Source organism: Chamaea fasciata, unplaced genomic scaffold (assembly GCF_029207755.1).
Source record: "Chamaea fasciata isolate MVZ Bird 193981 ecotype frontalis unplaced genomic scaffold, bChaFas1.0.hap1 SCAF_12, whole genome shotgun sequence".
Taxonomy (NCBI): Eukaryota; Metazoa; Chordata; class Aves; order Passeriformes; family Sylviidae; genus Chamaea; species Chamaea fasciata.
The window spans coordinates 19,250,475-19,271,896 of NW_027094097.1; the positions used below are offsets into that span (position 1 = coordinate 19,250,475).

Consider the following 21,422-nt stretch of genomic DNA (forward strand, 5'->3'; position numbering starts at 1 on the left):
TTGTCTGCCCCAAGGAAGGAAAAGCCATCAGGTGCTCTGAGCATCAGGACAGTCGTGGGCAGGTGGGACCTGCCCTTCTCACATCTGTGTTCTGCAGGGAGAAACATCACTGCCTCTCTTCTGAAATCCCCCTGCCAGCTGCAAAAAAGGAATGGTGTTTTCACCGGATCTGTAATTAATCACAGTCAGTGCTTAGATGAGATGGAGAACATTCTCATCTTGGGAAAAAAACTTCTTGTGCTGCTTTTTAAACAAGGTACAAATCACACAAAGTAAGGATGAATTGACAATCTGATTTTAATTTTGCAACTTTCTATAAAGTTTTTAAATGGACAAAATTAAAAGTATGGTTATATTAGGGACAGAACATAGTAGACTCCAGAGAAAGGAGTTGATCTGTGAAGCCTCAGTTATCTGGAATGATCCCGTAGTTGCCTGCACCCTGCTAAAGCCATGGAGAGGCTACAATGAGACACCCAATCTGCAGCTGTAAAATGTCTTAAGACATCTCTGGGGCAAGGAAAAAGGCTCCTTCATTGTAATTTTGTTAGATCTGAGGAAATGCTCTCTGTCAAGGCTACATTTTACAAACACATTGATTTTCACAAAGACAATAGCACACAAAAATAGGGATTCTTCTGTTATGCAATCAAGAATATGGAAGAAAAAAATCAATAAGAGCATTTAATGCAACTTTTATGTTGTGGTACTGCCTTGTAGGTATTAATTTTCTTTTCCAGGAGGTTTCCATGAGAGTCAGCTATAAAACCTTTAAGAGTTGCTGATGCCAGCTGAATCACTCACAGAGGGATGTAAACTGCTGCAAAGGTCTCCACAGGAGAGTTCTACAATGACTTACTCAGGTCAGCTCCTCCATTAGTTCCTGCCAAGCTGCTGTGACCTGCCCAGGTCCCTGACACACACCTGGCACAGACACTGGGTACAGCCGTGTCCCAACAGTCTGGGCACACAGGCCCTTCATGGGCACCCAACACTGCAATTAGGACCTTAAAACACTCACTCAGATGCAGAGTCAGGAAAGCTGTTCTAGGGAAAAGTACAAAAAATACCATTTCAGCAGTGAAAAGAAATGAAGAGGGATTTTGTGCGTTACAAGAGCAGACCATAAGCTGGGGAAGCCCACATGCAAGGCGGAGAATGCTGAGCAACTGTTTTCAAGAGAAACATCAACACTGGGCTCAGGTGAGCCCACAGTGGCACTGCAGTGCCCAACCTGCACTGGCCACCATCAACCCCTTCAGCTTTTATCTCCTCACTCAAACCCACACAGGTGCCTGCAGATCTGCACTACAAACACATGGCACGGGAAGAGCTCTGAGACAAGTGAAAATATCCTGAAGATGTGGCAGGAAGCAGACTCCACGAAATGGAGGTTTAAATGGATGGATTTAGAAAAGTGGAAAGGGGGAATGACAATACCTGAGGGGAAAGGAAAGATAGCCTGAATAAAATTTTAGCTTGTAAAATGTATCATTAGTAAATTATAGTCAGTGTGTATAGGACAACTTACTGTGCTTCCAACCCAACCAACCTTCTTTCTTTATGAGGAAAATATTAAATTTTCCTTAAACATAAGGTAACAGTGCTGCTTATACAAATATCACATTATTCTGTAACCCTGATACCTCTGGATATTGGCTAAGAATGGGTTTCACTGATTCTGTCCTCAAATTATCATTTATCACTTCAAAAGCTACAGTCATCATGTAATTCTGTTCTGTTTTACTAGTTTGAATCCAGGACAATTACATCACACTCGTGAACTTATGGAAGTGAGAACAACAGAGTAGTAGGTGTGTAAGGGGTGGATTTCTCCAAAGCTGAGCTAAAAGTGAAGAACTCATGATTTCCACAAATTTCTCCTGGGCTCTTGCTGCCATGTCAGAAGTGTCTGCTTTGCAGTGAACGACAGGAAGACATAATTCCATTCACTGCAGTGAGATGTTTCAAGCTGCCTTAAAACAGAAATCTGTCTTCCCCAGCCCTCTCACTTATGGTTTTATTCCCCTTTGCCAGCAGTGATGAGTGAACAGAGCAGCAGCCCAGGACAAATTCTTCTGAACCTGTCACCAGGTTGTGATACAGAAATAACAACAAATGCTTCAGGTTTCCCACCTTTAGATATAGAACTGATTTTCTTTATGATTTAATTGGAGCTCCCTTTATTAAAATTGCTATATAAGGACTAACCATTATGGTTAGAAAACTCCAAGTAAGACTGGAATGTTAAATTGAAGTTGGACATATTTAAGCTTTGCAGAATTGAGGAAATTAGGGATTTTAGTCTCTAAAGTAAAATGTCTCTATAATACTACAGGTCTGGAGTTGTTGGGAGATCGTTGCACATGGAGATGTCACTTGAGGATAATGCTACTCATAAATATTACTGCATCACTGTGGAGGGACAGAGCTGCATTTTAAGGTCTGTAAGATGAAGTAAGAGTTATTTGGTTCCGAGGTGAATGGTTCAGTGGCACTCTAAGTGTATTAAGTAACTCGGCAATGACATCTGCTGACATCATTAATAATGGTGACACATTTGAACAAGGTGTCATGTGCCTTCTATAACGCACCCCAGCGTGTCTGGTGTGTCACTGCATGCCAACAAAACCAGGTTAGAAATCCCACCAGGCTGGGTGCAGGCTGCACACTCCAAGCCGTTCATGTACCGTGGGCAGGAGCAGATGAAATGTTAAATAAAACATTCATCACTCCAGAGCCTGCCTGTGCCTCAGGTTCTTGACAGAGTATCTGTTTATCCAGACAGCTCCTCTCTCCTCTTACATTGCCACCACGGATGCTGGCAGCTCCCACAGGGGGTTACTCTGAGCTGGCATCTGTTCTTTACATGTGTGTTAAAGGCATTTCTAACGAACCCAAGAGCTGCACAAAAATACTCCACACAGTAAATATAAGCAGAACAGTGTACTGCCAACACTGAACACTAAAAAGCACAATGATTCCAGATGCCTTCTCTATTTTTTAGTATTTTATTTTAAAACAGACTGTCTACAGTTCTTGATCGACCACAGAAATTTCAACTTTTATATTCCCAAGTTCTTCCTTGCAAACACAAAAATGTGATGGCTTTTGTATATATATTGATATATTGAGATCATATACATAAATATGTATATTGATAGATTGAGATTGTCATGCAGCCAGTGAAACTTCAGGAGCTGAAAGTGGCCATCCTTCTCCCAGAGTTACAGAGATTTCTGAGAGTCATGAGATTTCTAAGCGAAAAACTCAACTGGGAATGTCCTCCTGGCATCAGGGGGAAAACAAAACTATGGTGCCAAAATGAAGAAGGGATTAAGAAGAAAAGGACAAAAAGGATATGCATATAGTTAACAGCCAACTGTGCAAGAGAAAAAGCTTGAACCAAACACGGGCCAAGATGGCCAAGGGGATAGAAGGAATTTAGTAGGAACACTCTTGGGAACCTGGTTCTCTAGGAGTTTCCCAGCCTTCATATACTACTTTCTTATTACTTATTTTTGACTTTTAATGCTATACACACTTGGCTGACTTATACTAGGTATGGGAACTACATTCTGGAACTAAGCCTGAAATATTAATTCTTGCAATTTATGGTTTGTCCAGACTAAGCAGTGTAGCAGAGAGCAAGAACAGGAGACTGCTTGTGATTTTGGGAAACAGTGTTCCTGAAAATACAGCAATGGTCACTGAAATGACAGCAAAATGAAGGATTTACTATGGCACAGCAAACACAAAGCCTAAAAAATGAACTTTGCTGGAGATGCTGTATATAGAAAACAGAAGAGGAAGCATTGTTTTGTATTACATCACCTGCAAGATGTAAACCACCCAATATAATAATGCACTGCTGTGTACATCATTCCAGCAAATATACAGAAAACTAAAGTTACTGAAGAGAGCCACACTAAAAGGATAATTGACTTAATATGGACTAACAAATCAGTGTGGATGATGAAGGTATTTCAGGACCTCTCTTTTGTTGTTGAAACTTAGTGCCAGAAATGTTGGTTGAAATTTTTTAAGATGTAGAATTTTCTCCTTTTTTGTACACTGTCAAGGTCCAACCAATGCTGATCCTATATGGAAAGACCTTCATAACGGAAGCACACAGGCACAACAGATTTCACATGCTCTTGTCTCCATACCAAGCAGGAATAACTGCAATAATGTGCAAGATCTCTGCAAAATATATCCTACTGGATTTTCCTGACTGCAGGTACCTTCAGGTCTTCTGCCTCAGTCTGCCTGAAAATGCCTCAAAAGTCCATCCAGAAAGTGCATTGAGAGATGCAGAGAAATGCCCATTTTGAACATAAATTCTGGGAATGGCACTGTTGTCTGGACAAATTGGATCCATTACTGTGCAATGACCAGTAAATACATACTTGAGAGACAGTGATTGTTTATGTCAGAGTTGCTAAGCCTCGTGCTCAGTGGTATTCCACAAATCAAGCAGCCCAACTGTCCATGCTTTTTCTTATTTATATATTTCAGCAAACAAAGGCATAGATGTTCATTAGCTACAGGTTACATAGTTCTCTTATTAATTAGTATTCTCTCTTCTATTGGTTAAAGAGTCTCTCTCTTCTCATGCTATTACTGCCATGCTCTATCTCTCTCCTCCTCTGGCTCGGTGGTTTCCCGTGTGGGTGCTCCATCACTTGGTGGTCCTGATCAGCCCCTGCCGGAATTCCCCTTTACCCGGACGGAGGTGACTCCACACAGTTGCTGAATTGCCTTTATTTGTTTCTTCCTTGTCTTGCGGGTTCTGCCAAATGTCCTCGTGGCCCGTGAATTCTGCATTCCTCGTGTATCAGTGGAAATCCTTCTCCCCGAGCTTTGTCAACCTCCCCCAAGGCTGAGATCAGTGGAACCTGTCCAGCCCCAAACCTTAACAAGGCAATTCTGCTGACCAGGAGTTTGTGTTTCTAACAGCTGGACATCACTTGGAGCTTGTTGGTTGCTCTGTTTCACGGATTAAATCTCCCTCCCTGTTCATTAGGCTTGAAAGTTACAAAGATCAAACAGCAAAGAACGTATTTTTGTAAAAAAACTTTTACATTCTCTGCATTTTATGAGGAGCAGTGCAGAGGCACAGGTAGGATGTGATTAAACTCTCCATGAGCTCTTTTGAATGGAATCCTGATAGGAATGGGGTTCCCATGAACGCTGGATTGCCGATGGTTAGGCACGGAGTCGTTCTTGGAAGTATTTTTTGCAAGCCTCCCGATTTTCTTGTTCTCCCTTCAGGCTGTGGATAACGGACCCTGAGCAGAGGAGTAACATCGCTTGAAAGGATGGGTGGTTTAAGATGGGAAGGAAAGCTGCTGGGCCAGGTTTACTGCGACTGTGACTATTACTAGGCCTAAGTGATTTGATGTGGAGAAGGCCGGGTTTAATACCGCTCTCTCCGAGGGCCCATGTGGCGGCAAATGGTGCCGAGGGGGTCCCCCGGAGCGGCACAGGGAAGGGCGGGGGCGGCGTTGGTGAACACGGGCTGGGTGCGAGTGAGGGGGACAATTCCGGGTGCTACCGACCCCGCCGGCTTGGCGTGTCCGGCGGCGCAGGCGCCGCTGCCGGCCGGAGCTGAAGGAGGCAGAGCAGCGGCGGATCCCGGCGCACAGCCCGGGCCCGGCAGCGCAGCCGCCGCCGCTCCTCAGGGCACGGCCCGCCCCGCGCCTGCGCGCCGGCAGCAGCGGCCATGGCGGCGCCGGGCCGGGCCGGCCTCAAGGAGCAGCGCTACGACCGCCAGCTCCGGTACCGCGGGCGGGCACGGCCCGGCACTGACCGAGCGGGGAGCGGGCAGCGGGCAGCGGGCAGCGGGCAGCGGGCAGCGGGCAGCGGGCAGCGGGGAGCGGGGAGCGGGGCCGCGCCTCCGGACACGGGCCCCCGGGGCCGCGCCGGGCCCGGCGGAGCCGCGGGGAGCAGGAGCTGTGTCCGACCGGCGGGGCCGTGAGGGCTCTGCTGGCACACGGACAATAGATATGCAATAAATAAACAGTATATATTGAGGGGAATATATATATTCATAGATAATCTTAAATATATATGTAAAGGGGGATAGAGATTTGTAGATATATATGTATTTACGTAGGTACCCATGTATGTTTTTGTATAAGGTATACAAGTTATTGCACCATATTTATTGTGTAAGTATATAGTTTATAAATATATAAATATGTATATTCTTTGTATTTGTATTATGTATCTCTAGTTGTATCTCTCTGTCTGTATATGAATATATAAAAGGGGATGTGCTGAAAAGATGGAGCCAGGCTCTGCTCCAGGCCCAGCAATGGCCCCAGAGCCACGGGCAGGGCTGAGCCCCGGAGCTGCCCCTGCACAGGAGGCACAGCTCGTGCCCTGGGCAGTGCCCAGCCCTGAGCAGGTTGTGCCCAGAGGCTGTGCAGGCTCCTCCCTGGGGACACTGCAGAGCCCTGTGCACACACTGCTGTGCCCTGTGCTCTGGGATGGCCCTGCTGGAGCAGGGAGGTGGCACCAGAGGAGCCCCTGTAGGCTCCTCCAGGCTGATCCATTCCTGGATTCTGTGAAAGGACAGAAAAGATCCGAGTTACCAGAAGGGTAATGGCAGCGGAGTTAGGGGTGTCTCTCTGCACTGTGGCTGTTAAGTTTCCACATGGATAGCTGTGAGCGAAGGGCTCAGCAGCGGTGATACCACTGTGCTGTCCTGTCCTGTGCTGTCCCCTCCATAGCTTTGTGCAGCTCAGAGTGTAGACTCCTGGGCTTCTCACTACAGGAAAGACAGGGAGCCACTGGAGAGGGTCCTATGGAGGGCAAGGAGAAGGTTTGGGGTCTGGAGCATCTCTGGTGAGGAGAGACTGGGAGCTGGACCTGGTTAGCCCGGAGAAGAGAAGACTGAGAGGGACTCATAGCACAAAAGTGGGTGTAAGAGGGTAGTGCCAGACTGTTTTGGGTGGTGCCCAGCAGCAGGACAAGGAGCAATGGCCATGAACTAAAACACACAAAGTTTCATCTCAACATGAGGAAGAACTTGTTTTCCTGGAGGGGACAGAGCCCTGGAGCAGATGCCCAGGGAAGCTGTGGAGTCTCCCTCTCTGGGGCATTCCAGACCTACCTGGACACACTCCTGTGTCACCTGCTCCAGGTGACCCTGCCTGGGCAGGGCTTGGACTGGGTGACCTCCAGAGGTCCCTTCAACCCTAAAAACTCTGTGCGTCACCACCCCAGTGAAATCAGCAGAATGTGTGACCTGGGACTGTCCCAGCCTGGTTTCAGCCTCAGTGCTGTTTTCTAGGGATCAGACTCAGCAAGACTGATTTCTGTCTCCTGTGTGTTTCAGTGTCTTGTATGAGAAATTTTTTTAAATATATATATATATATAAAAAACTCAATTATTATAATAAAAGTTAGGGGGGGGAAAGACTGTTTGGCGTTAGGACAAAATTTGGGCAAGGATTGTTTTAACCCATGCTGGTTTTTAAAAAGTTAAAGTATGTTCCAAGAGAAAGAGGTGTGTGCATGCATATGGTGTAAAGTTGGAGTAAATGAGATGTCAGGGAAACTGGGTTGTTCTTTGGAAAGTCTCAGAGTCTTCACACTAAGTTTCCTTAAGGATGCTTATTTTGGTTAGTGCTGTTCAGGTCCACAGCAGTGAATGGACAGTAGCACGCCAGCCCTCCATTTGTCTTTTTTTTTTTTTTTTTTTTTTTTGTTGTTGTTGTTGTTGTTGTTGTTGTTGTTGTTGTTGTTGTTGTTGTTGTTGTTACTTGTTTAAATTGGCTTTGCAATCTGAAATTAAATAACTTCCTTATGTTTTGGTTTCCCTCCCAATACAGACTGTGGGGTGACCATGGCCAAGAAGCACTGGAATCTGCCCATGTTTGTGTGATAAATGCAACAGCAACAGGAACTGAAATACTCAAAAACTTGGTGCTTCCAGGTCAGTAGATATTTCTTCTGTCTGTTCTTTGTACTGTATCTGATAACTTGATGATGCCAAGTTATTTATAGGAGGTTTTTGTCCCCCAAAGGTATTGGTTCGTTTACAATTGTCGATGGGAATCGAGTCTCTGGAGAAGATGTTGGAAATAAGTAGGTTTTTTACTGATTTCAGTAACAAATTGACAAGTGACAGAGTTTCATAGGTAGTTCCCTCTCTATATTTGCTAAGAAGTCCTGTAAAATTCTTCTAAAATCTTCTCTGTGTTTCTCCAAGTCTTCTGTGGGTTTGGAGGTTGGTGACAGCGTGCATGGTCATTTTGATATTTGCTGCTAAATTATTTTACTTGCTGGGTTTGGACCTTACAGGTTCGTTTGCTTCACACATCAAGTTTGTAAGGACAATGCTCTACTCAATATAAAAATATTGAAAATAAGCTTGTTTGGCGTTGTCTTGAGCTATGACAGTGCTTGTGTTTCAGCGTAGTTCAGTATATTTTCCCTAATTCTGGTGATGCAGATGACTTAATTTTGATTAGTCACTGCAACTGTGACAGCTAGACATCTATGAGCTTTCATAGCTTTGAAAGGCTCTGTGCAGCTGGGAAAAGGGTAAGGAACTGTTTGCAAATCCTGTGAAAATGATTTCCCTACTTACTCTTGATCAAGGTCTGCTATGGTGCACATAGATACCTACAGGGGTTATGTGAGGGGGAAGGAGATTACATTATATGAGGAAATCAGTGCTAGTGCGTCTTTCATTAACCTGGTGAGAAAGAATATCATGATCCTGTCTTCTAGAGGAGTTTGGCATGTTTTATATTTCATATTTATGGCTTGGGAATTGAAAAGCTTTCTTAAGAAACTGTTTCTGAGGAGTATATGACATTAGGAAAAAGCAGATTTAAGGGGTAATGTGGTTAGTTGTGTATGAGAGCAGCATATTCTGCAGAGCAAAATCTAACTTCAGTGCTGTTTTTCTTCAGAATAAAAGTTCACATGTAATTCTCTTCTGTCTCCTTTTCAGTTTCTTTCTACAAAAAAGCCATATTGGTCAGGTAAGGAGATTATAAATGTTAGTTTAGGTGTATTGAAAGCATGGAAATGTTGAGTATTTAAATGTGATATTATGAATAATGCTAAAAGCATATGTGCATAGGTTAAAGTCTGTTTATTCTTTAACAGAATTCCTCATGTTTACTTTTTAGTTGCTCATCAGTGAGAACATAGACTCAATTGTGACTAGATTGAATAGAAAAAATGAAGAGCTTATAGTTAAAACCTATGGAAGGACAAGGTAGAAGACCATTGTGGTTGAAGGAGTAAAGCTAAGAGTAGAGAGGTGAATGGGAAAAAATATCACAAAAACAGAGAGTACAAGAGGCACAGTTAACTCCTGGAAATTCTGTAATGAAACTGGAAATTAGGAAATAGCTGTCTCAAAATTTGTCTTTTTAAAATGGTATTACAGAAAATGCTCTCAAAGTAAGTGCCTGCTATTATGGGATGCATTTTTGCCTCAGATGCACAAGGCTTGGAATAAGGAGCCTTAGCTTATAATGAGCTGTGTTGTGGGGTGTTTTCTGTGGTTGTTTTGTTGTTGTTGCTTGGTTTGGCATTGTGAGCGCGTGGCATTAGGTAGTACTGATACGCTTTATAAACTACATTTCATTTTGATTGCTCTGAAACAGAATCGTGCCCAGAGTGCCATGGAGCTCTTGCAGGAATTGAACAGTGATGTTTCTGGAAGCTTTGTTGAAGAGGTTTGTCTTCCTAAATTAGTCTTATGTGTTATATACAGTGTGATAAAAATGTAAATAACAGCTCTGTGTTGCTTTCTGAAGTTGCAGTTTAAATAGATTCAGGATAAAGCAGCATTTAAGGAAGATGATCATAAGTTAAATCATTTGTATGTATTTCAAACAAAAAATCACTTTATGTATTTCAAGTGCTATTTAATAACTCCATCTTAATTTTATAACTTTCAGTTAACACTTTATATTCAGCAGATTTGCTCTGTGCTCAGAAATTTTCAGTGTCCCCTGACATACATGTTTTTCCCATTTAGAGTCCAGAAAAGCTTTTGGACAATGACCCTTCCTTTTTTAACCGGTTTAACTTAGTGGTTGCAACACAACTACCAGAGAGGTAAGAATTACCTGTTTTCATTCAGTTGTAAAAGCAGGCTTTTATATATATATATATATGTGTGTGTGTGTATGCGTGTGTTTGTGCATTTATGCACAAGCATTTCCTTGCAGAAAAACTTAAGCAGAACAGAACTCTGTCATTGTGAAGGAAAATTACAGCCAGTGATGGCATTTTCTACAGACCTTTTTGTATCTCTGATGGGAACTGCGTCTGCTGGAAGTTGACACATGCATCTGATTCTTTATTTCTGTCTCTTAGAACTCATTAAAGCTTTTTATTTGATACTTGGAGCATTGGGGAGGGTGGAATAAGACATAAGTAAGATAATGGATGAATAGTTTTCCAACTCACTGTAAATTCCTGTATAAAATTAATCACCTTATGTGCTTAGGATCATGATGATATTAGAGAAGTTTTCTGAGAGAACTCTTTCACAAGTAACTGGTGTAGGAGTTAACTTTATAGTTAACTGTTGTCTTCTGTAGATCTGAAAGAAGCATGTTTTTCCTCACAGTACATTGCTGCGCCTGGCTGAAGTTCTCTGGAATTCCAACATTCCTCTGCTGGTCTGCAGGACTTATGGACTGGTTGGTTACATGAGAGTAGTGATTAAAGAACATACAGGTTAGAGAGTTTGCTGAGATAAAGACCTCTCTGAAAGGTTTAAAGCTTCAATAACTTATGTCACTTTGGGGTTTTTTGTTTGTCTTTTTTTCATCTTGTGATATATTTAGTATTTGTTAAGTCTTAGGTAGTTTGCATTCTTTGAGGAATGCATGGGGATTATGGACTGCAAGAAATAGTAAAATTGGGGATTATCCTGACATTATGGGTGACTTACACAGAACAGTCACTTTGAGAATCAAGCAGTGAAAGGAGCAGGTGATCCTGTATCCTTTTGAAGGCCAGACATAAAACTGGGAAATGCATTGTGTCATTTTTTCACAGTTGTTGAATCTCACCCTGACAATATGTTAGAAGATCTGAGACTGGACAAACCATTTCCAGAACTGACAGAACACGTTCAGGATTATGACTTGGAGCATATGGACAAAAAGGTTGGTATGTGGTTTGCTCTGTGCTCCCCAGCACAGATGCAGACACAGCACAGGGATTCTGTGAAAATGGCTCCTGGCAGATGACTCTGGTGCCAAGTCTCATCTGGACAGAACCAACCCTAGAATCAGTCATGAGGGGCTATTTTTGCCTCTGCCCCAAATGTTCCAGTCTATTTAAATCTTAAGCAGGTGGTGGTCTTGGGAAGCAGGGAGTATTCTTGGACAACTTGATCTTTTGTTAGATTGAATACCCCCTCACACCCTCCTTTGTTTTTTAATTTTTATGGTTAGCTACTGCTGCAGGGCTTTACACTGTGGGTGTTTGTGCATAGCATAAGTTCCACTTCAGAAAAACATTGGAGAACTTGGCTCACCCTTTTTAAAATAAAGTAATAATTGATAATTTCTTTCATAGTAGTTAAAGAACATTGTGGCTGAATGAAAACCTGGAACATGTCCTGTGTCTTTAGAGTAGTGGAAGGGTTATTTGGAGTTTACATTGAAAATAGGTTTTTAATTTTAATTTGTTTCCTGTTTTTTGTCTTTTCTCAACCTGACAAAGATTTCTCCACTGTTCAATTACAGGACCACAGCCACACTCCATGGATTGTGATTGTAGCCAAGTATATCTTAAAATGGTTCAATGAGGTATGTTGCAGAACTGTATTATTACTATTGGTCTGTCTTTTCTGAAGCAGTTAATTATTTTGCCAGTGTGTAAAAAAAACAACAACAACAACAACAACAACAACAACAGCAACAAAAAAAACACCAAAAAAAGAGAATGGAATCATTAAAAAAATTACTAATTGAAATACAAGTGAATGTGTGAGCAATGACAGACTTCTGGAGTTCGGCAGTCTGAACACAGTGAACTTAGCAGTAGGTATTTTAAAGACAAAAATCTCTTTGTGTTTTTTAAATTTAGAAAAGTGACCAGTTGCCTAAGAGTTACAAAGAGAAAGAAGCCTTCAAAGAACTGATTCGGCAAGGTAATCCATGTCCCAGGGGTCCCTTATTCCTGCTGGCAGAAACAGATACAAGGTGGTATCAGAAAAGTAATCCCAAGTTCTCTCGGGTTTAATTTATGAAAGATCTGCTGGTATATGGCTCTGTGATTCTTCTGCTAAATTATTGCTTTGTACAGGTGGACCTTAAGATGCCAAACTTGCTTACAGTTGTTTGTTGTCAATATTTTATCCTGTCTAAGATCCAGAGTGAGTTTTGATTTGGGTGGGAGCAAAGGCCTTAAAAGAAAATTCTGTTAAAAATGTGATAAAGAGGAAATCAAATGGCTTTTGACACTGGAATTGTTATTCTGCAAATGTTTGGTGTGTCCATTGACCCATCAGACACTTGGTAATCATTCACCTCTGCATGGCCAGGTTCTGTAGCACTGACTGCACTGTAACCAGTGTGTGTGAGTGACTTCATTTGTGCGGGGGTTTTTAGTCTAGTACCTTTTCAGGGTGCTAAAATTCATGTGGCATTTTTATGATTTGTATTCATTGTCTTAAATAATTGTAGAAAAACAACATTGACTGAATTTTTGGTATTTCCTCACTTGAAAGTGGCCCGTTTGCAAATTTGGAGTGGTCCTTATCCCCAGGCTGTGATAGGGAGCAGATCTGATCCATAGTAGTTACCTTTGGTTATGTCAGATTTCTAGTGGAGGCCCTTCTTGGGCTGGCTTGCTCTGTGGATGCATAAGTGTTTGCCAAATTTGATCCAAAAAACCCCAGCAAAACGTGACTGGCATGGGAAGGAGAGTTGAATTGTTAATTTAGTGCTCATGAAACTTCATTATCTCCTCCTTACATAAATAAACTGGTGCTAAGTAACTTCTGCTTGACATCACAGGAAAATGAATAATTTGCAGAATTTACATGAAGTTTGCTTTATAATTACATCTGATCTTTTTTCTTGTAGTTTTTTTTTCATTTTTTTTCTGGTAGCTGTTATGCCACGAATACATCCAAAGCTAGTCTGTTCTGTTGGTAAGACATAAATGATGAGATGTAATTCAAACAGTTATGCATTTTAATTTTTTTTTTCAATAAGGTATCTTAAAGAATGAAAATGGGACCCCAGAAGATGAGGAAAACTTTGAAGAAGCTATAAAAAATGTGAACACAGCATTAAATCGTACAGAGGTAAAATAAACATTTCTGTGATAAAATTGAAGCAATTTCAACTGCCTCATTTTCTCATAATGTATTATTCAGTTTTAGGACAGAAATTCCATTTGTAACATTTGTATTTAGCTAAAACAGGATTAGTACAATGTTAGAACTGAAATTGTGTAGTTAAATAGACCTAGACTAGCTGGCAGTGCAGTTTATGGAAATTCTCTTACTCCCTTGCTCTTGCAAGAAATCTGCATTTCCCTCCTGCAGACTTCAATTCAAGTCTAGAATGAGTCAGCAACCAGAGTGCATCAGTGAGTTCTTGTCTGACTTCTACAGTTCAGTCTTTAAAAAACTCTGTGAAGTGCTGAGTACAATTGCAAGGATGTAGCAGTGGGAGGTGTGGCTGATGCTGATTTAAATACACTGCTGGGAGAGAGACTGAGCACTTACTGAGATTGTGCTGAATTGAAGCCAGAGGCTGTTATCGTTACTCTCTGTAGAAGTGAAGGGCTGGATGGGACTCCTGATACAATAAATTCACATCTTTCCTTTTGAAGAAACTGACTACAAAATTTCCTTCATAAACTGGTCAAGCTTAAAAGCATTAGAAGTGATGTTTTCATTGTTTCTTAAATAATCCTGACCTAGTAACTCGTGGTTTAAAACTGAGCTCTGATTTCTTTAGTTTCTCATCTGGGATAAACTGCGAAGGCTCTATGGGGCAAAAGCACATCCTGTGATTCTTCCTAGATTATGTTCTCTTGTTCTGAACTGTGCATCCTGGCTTGGATGGTCAAGTGAAATCTCCTCAGAATGCAGCAGGTGAAACTTAGTGCTGTCATCCAAGCCACTACAAGACATGGCCCAGGATATTAATATTTTTTTGAGTTTATGTGCCAGACTCACCTGCAGCAGTTAAGGATTCTGAGTAAAACACTGACTTTTGTAGCCCCTCTCCCCTTCCCCAGCCTTTCAGCTGCTCTGCCCCAGCAGGCAGGGCAGGCAGTTGGGACTGTTCCTGCTGCAGTTTTCTAAATTTTCTCCCTCAGAGATGGAAGTCAGGTGAGATGTTGTTTGTGACATGGATCTTGCTCAGAAGCATTGCCTTGCTCTTGTGTAGGGCTGCTGTTTGAAATGTGTCTGAGCAGCAATGACTATGTGGGACTCAGAGGAGATTTGCCATGAAACTCTGAGGTCACTTGGAGTTGGCTCACCTATGTAGTGAGTGTTGAGATAATTCAAGAAATCAAAAGGAATTACAAACCCAATTTATTTATTTTCATAGATTCCAAGAGGCATTGAAGAGCTTTTTAATGATGATTGCTGCCTAAAACTCACAGAGCAGGTATGAGTAGTTAAGGGCAAGACTTAAATGTACAAAAAGCATTGTAAATAACACCTGTGTACATGACTGTCTCTTGTGCATTTGTAGTCATCTTCCTTCTGGATTTTGGTTCGAGCTTTAAAGGAATTTGTGGCCAGTGAAGGGCAAGGAAGCTTGCCCGTCCGGGGCACCATTCCTGATATGATGGCAGACTCCAGTAAATTCATCAAATTGCAAAATGTGTAAGTAGGCAACTCCTTGAGGGAGCTCGCTTCCATTCATGTGGCTTGTATTTTGTCTTTATAATGTAAAACAAACCAACAAACAAAAAGATAGCCTTCAATGTGGAGTTGATGGCTTTCTCCTGTAATTATTTACTTCTTCATCATGACCAGATACCGTGAAAAGGCAAAGAAGGATATTGCTGCTGTGGGGAACCATGCTGCTAAATTGTTACAGTCCCTGGGCAAGGTGAGTCCCATAAGCAAACCTGTGGCCATTCTTCTAATGGAGATAAAGACTTCTCTGAAAGGTTTAAAGCTTCAATAACTTATGTCACTTTGCGGCTTCTTGTTTGTCTTTTTTCATCTTGTAATATATTTAGTATTTGTTAAGTCTTAGGTAGTTTGCATTCTTTGAGGAATGCATGGGGATTATGAACTGCAGGAAATGGTAAAATTGGGGATTATCCTGACATTATGGGTGACTTGCACAGAACGCTTACTTTGAGAATCAAGCAGTGAAAGGAGCAGGTGATCCTGTATTGGAATGACGGATCTGTGAAGTACCTGCTTTATTTATCAATTTGGTTTGATCACATAAAAGTAAAATGTGTACAGGGATATACTATTCACAATTTAAGACACTTTTTTTGCTACATTAGTACCTAGTTTTTTCATTATTAATAAATATATTAATATATGTGTGAAAGCAGGAATTCTCAGGCCAATGTGTGTACTGGAATGAGTATATTCTCTCTTTTAGGCACCTGAGTCTATTTCAGAGAGAGAACTGAAATTGTTCTGTGAGTATGCTTGGATTCTCTTCTGGGTTTATTCAAATGATCAAATAATGAAAAACTTGAATGATCATGTAGTTATTAAGCAGTAAGTCAATATTTGAATTTTTCAAATACTAAGTGGTTTGCATCCCTCATTTTCAGGAGAAGTAGCAGATGTTCAGCATCTCTCAGGAGTGAGTCTGTAAAGCTTGGCTTTAAAATGATGTATTTTTTCACTCCAAATCAGAGGGAGCAGCTGCCCTGAGCAGCCTGTACCTGAGCACTCTTGCCCATGCTGGGGTCCTGGTTTCCGTGTGGGCTCTGCAGACTTGAGGTAGTCTGAAAAGCTGTAACCCACTTGATGGCCCTTCAGGCTCTGTCTGTCCTGGATGTGTGCACATGTCCAGCAGCAGCCTGGCTGAGGCTCCTCACAGCTGGAAAGCTCCCCTGTAAGCACAGAGCCAAGGGTGTGCTGCCCTGCACTGGTAAAGCATTTGGGAACCTCCCAGTTGCTTCTTCAGTGCTGAGTTGTAGCTGCACCCTGGATTGGTTCATGGCAATGATACTGGAAAGGGACCTTTTCCAGCTCATGGCTGTGCTGTTAAAATATTAATTGAGAACATATGAGGCCGTGTTAGATGTAGTGAAAGATGGAAAGAACCATGTTGATTTGCAGCCTGGAAGAGGGAAACGTGGTGGGGCTGTGACTGATGAGTTGCTGTGGTGTATGTTACATTAACCTGGCAGATACATGGAGATTCCACATGAGCTCAAAGCATTTCCCTAAAACTCCTGACCATAGACCTTAATGTAGCTGCACAGGTTTGTATTGCTGAGAAGAAGCAGGGAGGTGTTGGATGCCATGCTGTTCAGTTGTAGCCTTTCCCATGTCCTGTGGCAGTGGGCCAGAGCTGCAGGGCGTGGTGGCACTGATGGGTCACTGTCCTTGTTGTCCCTGTGCCAGGCAGCAATGCCGCCTTCCTGCGTCTGGTGCGCTGCCGGTCCCTGGCTGAGGAGCACAGCCCCAACTCCTGCAGCAAGGATGAAATCAGTAAGTACTGCTGCTGGCCACAAACCTCACTGCATTTCCAGCTTGGAATGGTTTGGTGAGGGAAAGGATATGTAAGCTACATGTTCTGTTGCATTATGCAGTTTTATCATTTGGAATGTCACAATGCCTTCAGTGAATTTAAATAATTTCTTGCTTTAAGGCATATGTGTCTCAGCTACAAGTATGGAGTTTTTAGGTCTAGAGTGTTGAATTCAATTTGATTTTGAAATTTCAAAAATGACCTTACAGATTGATGCACATTTTCAGCTTTTGTTTTCTTGTGGATTTTACTTGTAAGTCCTCTGTAAATAAAACACTGTTTTCTTCTCTTTTCTGTACCTCAGTTATTTCTGACAGAGCTGAAAAAGTGCTTTTAACCCGACCAAATGAAAATAATTATCTTGACCTCTTTAAGCTTATCTCTTTAGGATGTGAACTAAAAATCTAGTTACTTAATATTGCTTTTGGGTTTTATATTGCCTTTTTTTTTTGAGCCTGCATAGATTAAAAAAAATGGAAATACTTTTTTATTGAAGTTTGTTGAAATTAAGCTTAAACTTAAATTAAGCTTAAATTAACCTTAATTCCTCCAAATGTTTTGAACAAAATATGTATATATTTTGTGTATATATACATCTTGTCATATTTATGATTTCAGTGAAAGCTCCTTGAATTAGTTGGTAATGTGCAGTGGGATGTAAGTAGCAGTTAACATTTACAAATACTACTGAGCTGTATGGTAAGGGATTTAAGACCTGTTCTAGAATTGCACTCATTACAGATAATACTTAAGGCATGTGTTTTAAATCCTAAAATTGTAACTACAGAATACCCACTTGAATTAAAGCAGCTGCCAGAATCAACATGTGGGTTTCTTCACTGAATAGTTTATATTAAATACATATAATATGGTTTTGTCATAAACTTTGGAGGCAAAATTTGGTATCTGACAGTTGTTTGGTTAAGATTCTGTCACAAGTTGTATTCATTAAGGTTTCTTTCTACTGCAGATTTTACCATTTGTTTTCAGGGAATTCAAAACCTTGCTTTTTCCATTCCCTCTGCACCAGCTAACCAGCTCTCCTCCTGTTTTCAGTTTCCCATATGGATAACCCAGACAGTGAAATAGTGCTGTACCTGATGCTGAGGGCTGTCGATAGATTTTACAAGCAGCATGGCAGATACCCAGGTATGTTAATACCAGTTATTTCACATCATGAAAAGAAATATAAAGATACAATAGTTACTGTAGTTCAAGTTATAAACTGCAAATACATTAATTGTGGTTTTGTTTCCATAACAATACAGCTTTAGGAATGTGAAAAATAAAATGAGAATTTTTTCTCTTTGGGAACTTAAGGAATTTATCTGAATTAGTACCATTAATGGGTTGTGTGGATTATGAATCAGTTCAGCTATGCAGTAATTTGTTTATCATGAGAAGCATCAACAGAATATTCAATTATTATTAGTCTAGTACTAATAACACGTTAATTGGCTTAGAAACTTCATAGGAAAACAAAATACTTAGGCTGCCATGTAAACCCGTTAGCTTTGACTGTGGTGTTACAGTGGTGTGATGAAAGAGTTGGTGTATTTTCCAGGTGTCTACAACTACCAGGTGGAAGAGGATATTGGAAAGCTAAAATCATGCCTGACTGGTTTCCTCCAAGAACACGGGCTGTCTGTAGTGGTGAAGGATGACTATGTGCACGAGTTGTAAGTGCTGTGTGTGAGGTGTGGCTGTGCTGGTGAAGCTGCCGGGCCCTCTGTGACTGTTCTTTTCCCGCGCAGTTGTCGCTATGGAGCTGCGGAGCCTCACGCTGTTGCTGCCTTCATGGGAGGTAAGGGAGAGCCTGCCAGGGCCACAGCAGCAGCAGCCTGCTCAGCCTTGTAACTCTGGACTCTCAGAGCAAAGGCTGCCATCACAGGCTGCAGTCACAGATGGCATTAGGGCACAATCCTCCCCTCCGTTCTCCAGATGTGACCTCTTACAGTACACAGAGACTGAGTGGGTGCAGCAAGGGTTATAATCGGTAAAATAAATGAACATCAGAAACAATCTCAGCACATCAACTCTTCAAGCTTAAAAATGTGTTTACAAATGAAATGCTGGAAAGAGGCTTAATTTTTTAAAGGAAAGTGATAGTTATTGTAACTTTTAAATTAGTACACTACACATCTTCTTTTAACATATTACACTTAGGATTTAATATCTATGAAATATAAGTAGCCTTGGTTTCTTACCTTCATTCAGCCTGCAGATATGTTCTAATGCATGCTCAAATTGATAGTTAACTTACCTTCTTTATTTGGCTTCATGCAGTGCTGAACATAATTATGTATTATATATTCTGCATATGTAGGAATTTTTTTTCCTGATTAAGCAAAATCTGGTATGTATCATTCTTCAGAAAAATACATAAAGGTAATTTCTAAAGAAATTACAGACTGTTTCCTACTACAGGAAAACTTAAAGGAATCACACTGAAATAACCCTTCAATTTATCTTGCAGTTAAGTTTTACATGATTTTTTTTTTTTTTTTAATTCAGCTTCTCAGTTCCGAGAGATCACAACTTGCATGGGTCTGTCCACTCACCCATTTTTACTCTGTATGTACATGGAGAGAAAGTTTTGCAAAGCTGACTTTTGAAGTAGCAGCTTTCTGATCTTCTTTTACAGTGGGAAGAACTGAAAGGCATTTTTGTCTCCTAGGAGATTTATCAGGCACTTCTGACATAATTCCAGTGTAGGGACTTCTAGATAAATAACATTATTTTACTGCTGTTTAAATATGACCTGCTAACTTCCTTCTGTTTTTTCTTCTCTTTTTCAGGAGCTGCTGCACAGGAAGTTATCAAAGTCATTACAGGGCAGTTTGTAATTTTTAATAACACCTTTATTTACAGTGGAATGTCACAGACTTCAGCAACTTTCCAGCTGTAGGATAAGCTCTTGCTTTCAATGTCTCCAGGCACTGCTGCTGCTGTATTTACAGTATTTACAGTTTTGTAAATACTGCAGTGTTCTGCCACTGACTGGACTGTTCTGTTCTGTATTACCGGCTAATTAAAGTTTCTTTATTTGTAATTATCTTCTTCTTGTTGTTATTTCCTGAGGACAAATGAAATCGTAGTATATCCTGACAATTTTTTAAAATCTAGAATTTTCTGACTCTAAACTGCAACTGATGAAAGGAATTGTACAGTTCTTCTTAGTGCCTATGATCAGAGAATTGCTCCATTGCTGCTATGATTCATACAGAGCTTCACCATCAAGAGAAAGCCCCTGGCCAAGAAAAAATAAAAAAATACAATTCTCCTAATGTAAATTAACCTTAGGAAATGGAGGTCTCTCTTGTTTTTAAAAAGCCCAGACATAAATCTAGCATCCTGTACTGTTGGAGATTCCTTTGGAAATATCTTAGTACATTCTACACAGGGATACAGGTGGGAAAAGACACTAAACCAATTTTCCTATTGAAAAGAGATGTTGTGGACTATAGGGCATAACAGCTGAAATAGGTGTTCTGAACATGTTTTCAAAACATAATTTCTTCTTTTCAGCACTAGACAGAATTTGGTGACAACAGACTGTAAAAAACCCAGTGTTTTGGAACTTGATGTATTAAAAGCTGCCTTGATTATGCATTAAAGCAGCCAGAACACACATCAATATGATTTTCTAATTTATAACTACTAGAAAAAGAAATAATTTAAGCTAACAAAAATGTTAATAATACTTCATTCTAAAGACAAAACATGATTTATGCCCCAGAGAAAATTACTGAGATAAAAATTGCATTCTAACTGAGGATTTGTTTTTACCATTTATGTGTTACTTCCTGTGAGCAAGGTGATTAGCTCTTATTCAGGTCTTCTTGTTCCTGTAAAGGGACACTGATACAATGACGTGACGTCCTTGAACACAAACCTCATTGTCCTTCCAAAAAGAAGTGGTCAAGAACATAATGAGTATGTTGTGGGGGATATTTTCTGTGCACAATGGCCCATGGGTTGTTTGGTTTGGTTTGATCTCCACACAGCATCAACTTCAACTCTTCTACTTCGGTTTTTGATTGACTTCCCACCGGGTCTGTGTTTCCAGCAGCAACTTCAAATTCTTCCTCGAACTTCCTCCAGAAGTATGGCAATGTTACAGTCAGATTTATCCTGAATGGCTGCTCCCCTACGAAATTCAGGCCTGAACCCTCAAAACAGTATCTGATGTAGCCAAATATAGGTTCCTTTGCTGAACAAGGGAACACCATGTTCTGAAAAGAAAAGATCTGAATCAGGAGGAAATGTTGACTGTGACTTCCAGCATTTATCCACAAGTGCACTGTTCCATTTCCCGTCCTTTCTGCACAGCATTTTAAACATCACTATCTCAAAGAAGAGATATCCCCAGCTTGACCAGCAGGTACAGATGGTGATGAAAGAACTCTTATTTCCCTTTTGCTCAGGTTCTCTCAGCATGTTCATTAATATTGTCACTGCTTGTCTATACTCATCAAATCCAGTTCTGTGTTTTCACGGCTGCTGCAGTCAGAGGAAGCCACCATTGGAATGCTTTTAGTGAAGCCTGAAGTGATACGAATGGCCATCCCACAGCCTGTTTCTAGAGTGGTTAAATTTACAGTCAACTGTCAGAATAAATTCTGCTTTTACATCAGTGCATTCTTCTGTACTGCATCATCAAATGCAGTACAGCATTTAAAGAAGTGCTCAGGAATTAAACGAATGGAATCATGATTATGCAAA

The 21,422-nt window shown here is 41.0% G+C and overlaps 1 protein-coding gene across 2 annotated transcripts; it reads left to right on the plus strand.

Moving 5' to 3' along the window:
• Positions 1 to 5,681: 5,681 nt before the first annotated feature.
• On the plus strand, positions 5,682 to 19,753 carry NAE1 (NEDD8 activating enzyme E1 subunit 1). 2 transcript variants are annotated; one of them, XM_066194963.1, is made up of 20 exons: positions 5,682 to 5,781; positions 7,842 to 7,945; positions 8,037 to 8,097; positions 8,972 to 9,002; positions 9,636 to 9,707; positions 10,013 to 10,092; positions 10,610 to 10,719; positions 11,044 to 11,153; positions 11,739 to 11,801; positions 12,082 to 12,145; positions 13,215 to 13,306; positions 14,568 to 14,627; positions 14,715 to 14,848; positions 15,002 to 15,077; positions 15,591 to 15,630; positions 16,571 to 16,657; positions 17,754 to 17,846; positions 18,262 to 18,376; positions 18,452 to 18,501; positions 19,496 to 19,753. In XM_066194963.1, the coding sequence occupies exons 1-20, from the start codon at positions 5,726 to 5,728 to the stop codon at positions 19,603 to 19,605; spliced, it is 1,608 nt and encodes a 535-aa protein (XP_066051060.1). In that variant the 5' UTR covers positions 5,682 to 5,725; the 3' UTR covers positions 19,606 to 19,753. The 2 variants fall into 2 exon arrangements, with proteins under 2 accessions (XP_066051060.1, XP_066051061.1); XM_066194964.1 differs by lacking the exons at positions 5,682 to 5,781; positions 8,037 to 8,097 and having other exon boundaries at positions 7,885 to 7,945.
• The last annotated feature ends 1,669 nt before the right edge of the window (positions 19,754 to 21,422 follow it).

Coding starts and splice junctions, on each gene's coding strand:
- NAE1 (XM_066194963.1), top strand. CDS start 5,726: ATGGCGGCGCCGGGCCGGGCCGGCCTCAAGGAGCAGCGCTACGACCGC. Junction 5,782..7,841: donor CGCTACGACCGCCAGCTCCG/GTACCGCGGGCG, acceptor CTCCCAATACAG/ACTGTGGGGTGACCATGGCC. Junction 11,154..11,738: donor TGGAGCATATGGACAAAAAG/GTTGGTATGTGG, acceptor GTTCAATTACAG/GACCACAGCCACACTCCATG.